This window comes from Teleopsis dalmanni, chromosome 1 (genome assembly GCF_002237135.1).
Source record: "Teleopsis dalmanni isolate 2A chromosome 1, ASM223713v2, whole genome shotgun sequence".
Lineage (NCBI taxonomy): Eukaryota > Metazoa > Arthropoda > Insecta > Diptera > Diopsidae > Teleopsis > Teleopsis dalmanni.
The window spans coordinates 208,702,718-208,712,527 of NC_051846.1; the positions used below are offsets into that span (position 1 = coordinate 208,702,718).

Sequence of the window (9,810 nt, forward strand, 5' to 3'; positions counted from 1 at the left end):
AGTCTTCAAATGATATTTAATTTATTTGTTAGAATTTTTAGTGAAATTTTTTGAATCATGCGGTTTTCGAAATAAAAAATTTTTAGTATTTAAAAATAAAGAACTTCTTATTTTTCCTGTGCTTTGCATAGGCGTGCAATTTAATCACAATTATTCATATTGGTTACTAGGTTTGGTTAGGTTAAAGTGGTTGCCAGGTGCACAAAAGATCACTTAATCATAGATAATGATCCTTTATGGTACCCTGAACTATCAGCTGGCTACTAGGCCCTGCGATCATCTTACAAGCAGAAGTATCTGGGCTTTCGGGCATAGAGACATAGAAGATCACAAGTAGTTAACGTACTTGCAGATTAATTAAAATTATATCCAATTTAGTTATTCGATCTTCTTCCTCAGATGGGTTATAGAATAACGATTGTCGCATTAACGTGATATTGTATGTTAAGAGCATAAGTCCATAAGGTGAGTTTGGTTAAGACAATCACATAAGAATCCTTTTTCTATTCAAATATCTCTTCTATCGAAGATTTGAATCATCTAAAGAGAATTTAGATAATACCTACCTTTATAGTTGTTAATAGAACATATTCTGGTATACAACATATTTTTATTAGTTCAAAAACTGCTTATTCGTTTAATTTTTTGAAAATTCTTATTATTATACAATTTAATATAACATTAACTTTTTTTAACAAAATAAAAGGATTTTTATGAAGTTAAGATACTTTTTTCTACACACATTTTTTTTAGTATACAATAATTTATATATATATATTTAAATATATACTTACATTTGAAGGACACATAAATCTTAATCTAAAAATAAGTTGGAAAGTATTTGCAGAACTGGAAATGATTAGATTGCTTTGTATAATTATTGGAATTAAAACTAGAATTCTTAAGTCTAACTATTGGCTTAACTTAATATAAATAACATTAATCAAACAAATACTGTAATTAAATATATTAATAAAAATAATTTTCTATAGTTAAAATGTAAGGATAAGGTTTCCTTATTTGTTGTAATTCTAACTGCTGTCGGGATCCACTGGTATCGCTTTGACTATGAAACGTTTACGGTCGGCCAATGAGAGACTTGAGTTGCCTTTGGAATGGGCGTATGAAGACTATGAAATAAGAATATATAAAGTAATTATTATATAATAGCGCGAATTCACGACTTATATATAAGCGAATGAATATTAATATAAAATTAGTAGCAAATCAAATGTGTGGATCAATATAGGAGGATCATGCAAAACCTTCACACAAGCAGATTGGAATACGTAAATTTCAGAGCAAAATTTTAGTCATAAGGACTTAGAGAAGTGATTATCTTGTTAGAAAAGATTTTAAATTATTAGTAAAAAGTTATAAAAATAAAAGCAAATACTCACACAAATTATATAGGATTTTTATTCTACAACAAAAAAAAATATATATATGGTATATAAAAATCTTAAAATAAAAATTTTTCAAAAACATTTAAAATGTGAATCACAAAATCTTATTTCCATTATCTTTTTTTTTTAAATCATTTCTTTTTTTCTTGCAATTAGAAAATGCAAATTGTTTGATTAATTTCGTTAAATGTCGGTTGTAGGGTCCTGAGCTAAATGTGAGTTGGATTTTGTGCTTAACGAGTATTTAAAAAAACTCAATATTGTTTATCTAAAACGAGATGAAAAAATAAAAAAAGAAAATACATAAAGACATAAATAATAAAACTAATGAAATAAAAATTCAAAAGAAAAGAAAACAATATATGAATAAATAAAAATTTATTTCTTAAAATATCAGAATTTCAATATTTGACTCCCGCAACTAGGTGGGGCTCTTCAAAGAAGGAGCCTAGTAATTGTGAAGATGTCAGGTATGTTGATATGTAGTAATGAATATATGCTTTGAATGAGATCTTAAGTGTAAATCTCACGTAAGATACTTAGAGTGTAAATCTCCAAGTATCCAAAGTTCTTTAAAATTTTTAGAATTTAATGAGGATGATATTTGAGTCGATTTCACGGTGGTAACTTAAGTTTCAAAATTGATTAAAAGGTAATTATTTAAGCATGACTTAAATCAGTATTAAAAGTTAAGTTAGGATTGTGTGAAATCGGCTTTAAATCTTGTATTTTAAATGCTTTTTGTTTGTATGTTAGTTTTTTCATTTGAAGAATGTATGGACATAATACCCAATTCACACAACAAACTTAAGGTAGAAAAATATTGTTACGGGTCACTTGGCTTTTTATGCTCTTTAAGATTTCTTATGGAAGAATGCTAAAGTTTATATTTACATTATATAGGTATTTGCTTACAGAACAGAGTCAGAAAGGTAATCAAAACGATTTTTGTAATAATGATGGCTTTTTATAAAGTATCAAACTTGTACGAATATAATGATCACAATTACTTTGAAGTAAATTCTTGCTTATACTCAACGATTTATGATCATTTCTCGTTGGTAATATCAGCCATTGGGGAACAAGTATACAATTAAATAAAATACAAATAAAGAAAAAAGATATTAGGTAAAGAAAGATCCATCCTATGTTTTCTCAAAACATATGATATATCATGATATATTAATTTGAAAACATAATTTTTCTATGAATCTATGTTATAATGCAAGGAATTTGTGTGGTACGATAGAAGAAATAGTCTACATGCTAAATGTAGACAATATTTATGAGTCATATGATTGCAGGCAATACCCATATGCAGAGTAGATTTTTAAATCCTTTAGAATATGTGCCAGTTATTACGACAATTGCACTTACTTGAAACCCCCAGGGGACTAAGCGCAGAGGCAGATCAGCAATGACCTGGAGAAGGACTGTTCAGCAGGAAACGTGCAAATAATTTAATGCATTGAGAGCAATATCACACAATAGAATCCAGTGGAAAACTTTTGTAGACTCCTTAAGCTCTTAATGGAGTATGGAAAAAATAATATAATAATATTACGACAATATCATGAGTGCTCATATTAGTAATCTATAGTTTACGTTGATTATTACTCGAAGTATAACTGTTTTATTTTTTTATGACCTAATGAAAAAAATTGCAGAATGGTCTACATAAGTGATGAATTTAAACTTATTTTGAGATGGAACAAGCTCAAAGTTAAGCTCTCCGAAGGCTCTTCAAAGTGCCATGGTACATCCGCACGAATGACATGCTAAGAGACCTTAGAATAGATCCGGTCAAAAAATATATAACGGACAGAGCTCTAAAGCTATATGCGAAAACCGACAGGCTGCCCTACTTAGCACTATCTAATCTCAGAGTAATCACTAACTGCACGGAGTGGTACGCAGATCTTAGATCAATCATTGAATAATCACGAAGATTATGAGGAATACTCAAATTAGTCAGTGAGATGGGTGGGACTCTACAGAAACCCCTCAGCCACCATAGAGTAAAAGGGTCCATATGCACTAACTCGGAAAAGGCTCAACATAAGAGATGGAACAAATTTAAATAGAAAATATAATGAAGAGCGGTAGTGATCGAAAAATAATCTCAGGTATTCTCTGCCAACTCTGCTTCAGGGTCTAAAAGTCAAAAGATATTCAAGTTAGCAGCGACTTTTATCTGTTGTGGACTAATGTATCTTTTGTGGTGAGCTACATGTATGAGGTACTCTTATGGATTAATGAATCTTTAGCTTATATCAAACAGTTTATTGTTTTAGAAATGTGTATTGTCAAAACCCAAGTGTAAATTTTGGTACATCGCTCAAAATCAGTTTCTTTAGAAATATAAAGTGAATGTTAATAATTTATTTCAAATAACTCGTGTGTTTAATATAATTTTGTGTAATTTTTTGGTTTAAGCGGAAATCATTAAAAATTATAATTTTCATCATATTATCTTAAAATAAATTCCCCAACCAATTTGAATGTAAATATAAACCAATTATTAAAACCACAGAATAAGATCCATAATGATTAAAAACCTGAACACCCTACAAATGGTCACACTATACACATTACTTATAAACAATACAATACAGCTTATATAAAAATATTATTTAATTGTATGGGAATTATTGTATACCTCAACACATTTACACTGATTCTCATCGAAGATGGTCCCTGTGGTGCAAGTGTCAGTGTCACGGCAGACGCACCTACATTTGTTCTCATCCCAAATTTTGTGATCCTCCTTTAAGAACAAAAATAAAAAAATTTTTAATGATTAATAAAAATTTTTGAATTTGCAAATAAAAAATTAAGTGACTACCGTTAAACATTTCTGCACTAAATCATGCAGCTCATCCAATTTACAGATGCAACTGCAACGGCTTGGATCGTATATTTGATAGGAGTTACAATCCTAAAAATAATATATTACCACTGAAGTCTTTTAAAAATTTTTATATAAAATTTTATTTTAATAAAAGTAATTTAATAGGGTGCTAAGTACTTTATTTTTACCTCGGCTTTTATTAAGCAACCGCAGCTACAGGCCTTGTGTTCTTCAATAAGAACTATTTCCTGTCCATCAAGTATAAGTCTATTGTTTGCTGCATAACGGATTCTTTTTATCTATCAAGATGTCGATTATTATTTTTACAAGTTTGGAAATATTTTTTAATATACAATAAACGTACAACAAAATTTATTATTTCGGTTTCCGTAGGTTGACAAGTCGTCAATTTCGAACTGCAGCAACCGCCACAACGATTGACTTGCGTGCAAGAGGGATAGTAATATACGCCGGGATCTTTTGTACCATTTAATGGGGTAAGAGGCACAATTGTGGATTTTGGTGCACAAGTTACTGACTTAGGTATGACCGCTCGAGCTGTTGACAGGAAGAAAAAGGAATAAAATAATGTTAACTGTCGTTGAGGAATAGGTGCGTTGCTATGGGCAATAATTGCCAGATGATTTCTAATTTCTCAAAAATAAAAAAAGTACATATTTTATTTGATTTGTATATATTATTGTTATTGCAACGAACACCCACAAAGTATAGTTATGATGGTGTTATGCGTATGACATTCATTATAGAAGATACTAAAGGTATTTCAATAACCAAAAAAGATTTAATACTTACAACGTTCAACATTTCTTTTCATGTTACCTTAAATGAGAAATTAAGGGAATAAATGTTATTTTAAAATGATAAAAAAAATATTAAAAATAAGCTTAAAATATTATTAACTTTTTATGTTTAGCTGGGCAAAAAGTATTCGACGTTCGTATATTTTAATATATCTTCATTAATGTCGAAAGTAAAAATTTAGGTATAACTAACTAAAAATACAGAATCTGTAGGTAGTAACGGAAAATAAAACCTCTAAACACTTTTTATGTAAAGAGTCGCGCTCTCTAAGATTAAGACATTCCACTATGGAAGCCGACGAAGAATTAAGCCTGACAAATATCTCAAATATAAATCTTACAGTAGTAATTATCTTTAACATATTAAGATAAGATAAGAAAGAACAGGGTACTAGCTTCCATTTGAGCAGAGCACCGCGACCATGATTGATCTTTTGTGCTACAACAGACCCTAACTGAACAAAAGATATTCCGTCTTTCGAATGAAGGCCAAAATGTCGGTTGTTGAGGACGTCCTAATGTCGGAAGGTGAGAGCAATCTTTAACATATTAGTTTATAGACTTAGAATCTCAACTCCACTTCTGTGATAATAAAATAATGGCGTCTATGTCATACTTGGACAAAACACGAAGCAGCAATATGCCGAGTATTTTTGGTACAACAAGTAAATAACCCATTTATAACCATATATTAAAGCAAAATTATTAGAAAATAATACGGTAGCACAATGGGCCTATAGACCGAAGTGGATCCGGTATAACCTAACCTAACCTAAATAGAAAAGAATACGAACACATTTAACATAACCTAGACAGTTGTGAATGACCTTCTTAAAGGACACTAATCGTCATTTAACATCAGGTTGTCCAAGATGGAGATCCTAACCAAAAAAGTTTTATAAAAATTATTATCCAAAATAGTTGTTTGTGAAGTGGTAGTGTGCGTTATCACAGGTGTTACAAATTATTACAAAAATTTACATATCTCTTAAGAGTGAATTAAGTGCTATTAATTAAATTTCTAATCTAGTTGAAAAGAAAAATATAAACATATTACAGATTATTCAATTTTTGCTTCTGTACCCTAAGAACGTTCTTGACTTTTAGACATAAATAATAATAGTGTTAAATGAACTCTACAATAAATAACTCTATACGTAAATAAATCGGAGTTCAGATTTCCGGAAGGATGTCGATTCGATAATGGATATTAGTACAGTTATTTAAACAATTTTTTTACACTACATGCGATCCCGAAATTGTTTATATAAATCGTGATTTAAAATTATAAACTATTAATATTAATTATTATGTCAATTAGTTTACGCAATTTTCACATTGATTACACGCACTATGAGTAACAATAAGTAGACGCACTACATTGTGGTTTTCATGTATGCATTTCCGGCTTTAAAGCCACATATCTCGAAAACTGGGCTCTCTTAATATATACCGTAATGGAAAAGTTGCACAGAATAGCTGTCTTTACGTCGTTAGTTCCGTTGTAGAATGGGTTTGCTCGGGAATCATGACAATGATTATTATCAGTCACTGATCACGTAAAACCATACTAATAATAATGTATGCATTATATTTAGAATACCAAAATAGCTTTAAAAAACCCCTGCCCAATTAAAAATTATTCATTATTCGTGCGTTGTTTAATTAAATTTAAAATGTTCTTAAAAAAGATTTTGCTTTTTTTTATTTATTTAAATTAAACATTACGTCTTTGATGACAAAATTTTATCATATTGTTTAAATTCATTACGTTACACTTCGGCATTACTCACTTGGTATGTCAACTTGCGGATCGAGGGTGTCTTTATCCACGTAACGATCGATTAACTCAGATATGTCATTTATATTATCTAATTCTTTATAGAACTCCATTGGAATCTGTAATTTAACAGAAAAATTGATTATAACATTATAAACAAAACAAAAATTAATTTATAAAATAATACGCATTTTATAAAATATACGAATTTATTTAAACATTTTATTTCTAAATATGATTCATTCAAATTGAAGTTTATTTTGAGATACACTTCTATTATCGTCAATTAAGTCCGAATTAGCAGTGCACGTCTAATGAAACACGTCAAATAATTAATTTGGACATTTTTGCAAAAGAACAATACTAGCTATTGTTAAGCTCAAAGTTTCAGAGACAGTCAAGGGACGAAGAAAAACAATGGGCACAATAAAAGGAATCGCGTAGAACCCTGAGATATAGAAAAGATACAGTTATACATTGTAATAAAAATGCAACTAGTTTCAATCCGAAGTTTTCATTCGAGCTAATAAAGTAGTGAAATAAAGTAGCACTTTTGTTCGTCATATACAATAAATCAATGATAAACAGTGAGACTACAAAACCACTCTAAAATCTCTAATTGGTTAATATGTTATTTATATTCGTGGATATAGATATATTTAGGAAACGAAGTAGCAAACGTGATGATCAGAAGATGTTCTAAAATAAGGCCAAGACTTAATACGAACGCCTATGCATAAACTATTTGGGAACAAAGAAAAACTTACCATCATCATCATCATCAATGACTATACAGTCCATGTAGGATCTAAGCATGTTTAACAACAGTCTTCCAATCTTCTCTGTTTTTTGCTTTTGTTTTCTAATTTCTTATATTCATTTCTTCTAAGAGAGTGTGCAGCACACTGTTTTTCCATCGTTTTCTTGGTCACGGTCTTCTTCTGCTGGTTTCTATTTCGAAACTCATCATCGCAATGACAAATAACTTCTGGACAAGACTATAAACACTGTGAGGTTGCAGGATTGTTATTGTCTCAATTATACAGAAATGAAACGAAAGTTCTGGTGAAGTTTAGCTAACTGTTAATTAATGTACTTTCTGAAGAACTAATGGGAAATTGCACCGTTGCTTCAACATTGGCATATTCTGACAAATGAACTGTTGGAAGTTGCCACAATGAAGAAGAGATAGAATCCATTAATCACTTTATGTGTTTTTGTCTGGAACTACAGACAAAACGATTTTAATCGCTTATAGTCAAATTATTCATTGCACTCAAAAACTACTACATTCACCGATGTATCCTCAACTTTCTCTGAAATTAAATAGTTTAACAAGGATAATGAAGATATCAACGGTTAGTGTAACTATGCTCTCCCAGGCAACTTTAAGGGTATCGCAATGAATAATAGATGTCTTCTTAAGCTAACTTAATCTAACATGTAATTGTTTCTAATGGCCCAAATAATATATTCCAATTTAAATATATATATATTAAGATAGTAGGATTATTTATTTTCAGTTGCGTCTAATTGAATTGGGACACTCATTGAATACTAGAATAAAATACGTATTTATTTTAGTTTTAATTGTTCATTTTATAGATATAGGTATAGGTATATTCTAATAGGCTAATGAATATAAAACAATTTTTGGAGAGATTTAATCTACTTCATTTAATTTTTTAATTAAATTAAGTTTTAAAAATCTACTGAATATATCAAAACCAGTTATTGGAAAAATCATCTAAAGATGGTTCAGAGAATTTTTGCATTCTGCATCTAAAAATAAATACATCCACACCAACGCCAATAAGCTACCAATTTTGCTAATCTCGAAGGCGGTGGCAGTAAATAAGAGCCAGGCTTTATTTGTTGTCAGCCTCGGGCGTGCGTTCAGAACGTTGACTTATAAGCTTCACGACTCGGAAGCAACAATGCAGTTGCCGCACACAAGTGAGTTCGATTTTTGTTTCTTATTTTATTTCTGAATGAAATAAACGTTTGAATGATTCATCGAAAATTCCTCTAAAACTCTTAATAAAAATATTTTCATAATCGTAAGGGCAAATGACAAAAAAAAAAGCAGAAAATATTGGCGCCAACAAATATGTTGAACAGTTATAAAAATAGATCAATCTGTATCTGTGCCAATAACAACCTGTTTTTCGAAGTCGACTAAATTTTTCGAAATTAATTGGCTTGTTTTAGGAAAGGCTTTGTCAACTGCGGTTGCAAATTATTTGGTTAGTGACTAATGATGGTATTTTGTTTTTAATGTGTTAGGAATGTCTGGTTTTACTGTTTACTTACAACAGAAAAATATAAACTATTAAATATTTAATTTACTTCAATTTTTTTCACTTTTAAAGTGTCGAGCTCAATTTGTTGTTTACTTAAGCGTTTTATAGCGGGAAATACTTTCAAACTTGTAACTTCGCATGTCTATAAGATATTAAAAAGCTGTTCTAGACTTCTACCGGCAGCAGTTTTTGTCAGAAATGAAATAAAACGAAACCTATAAATACAGTCGCGAAGCAGTATTTGTTTTTCTAGTTTGTTTTTTTTTTAGAATTATTTAATTATTAACTCAGACTTTAGAAAAGTTATATAAGCTGTTAAATACAATATCTGTGACGTCTTCGAGTTTATGAGCAGCGGTGAAAGTATTTATGAATCATCATTTGTTATCTTCATAAAACGTTTTTATTGTCAAATGTCAGGATCTTTTCAGTATTTTTTAAATACATGATATTTAATAAAAAAGTTCATTACATTAATTATAATCACATTAATTATAAAGAGGTTTTTTCGATTATAATTAATTAATTAAAAAGTATATGGTGTTTTCGCTCTTAAATGAGTCAAAAGATCATAAATAATACGAACGCCCATTAGGGGTGTTCACAATCTTCTGATTGTGAAGTGATCATTTTCCGTCAATGTCAATTG

General features: G+C 29.7%; 1 protein-coding gene across 1 annotated transcript; it reads right to left on the bottom strand.

The window, feature by feature from the left end:
* Window positions 1-807: 807 nt before the first annotated feature.
* Window positions 808-7,634, bottom strand: LOC119667165 (balbiani ring protein 3-like). The gene is made up of 8 exons (XM_038076454.1): window positions 7,626-7,634; window positions 6,872-6,977; window positions 5,071-5,097; window positions 4,622-4,815; window positions 4,446-4,556; window positions 4,252-4,344; window positions 4,066-4,173; window positions 808-1,130 (listed from the first exon to the last, which is right to left on the bottom strand). The coding sequence occupies exons 1-8, from the start codon at window positions 7,632-7,634 to the stop codon at window positions 1,032-1,034; spliced, it is 747 nt and encodes a 248-aa protein (XP_037932382.1). The 3' UTR covers window positions 808-1,031.
* Window positions 7,635-9,810: the final 2,176 nt, after the last annotated feature.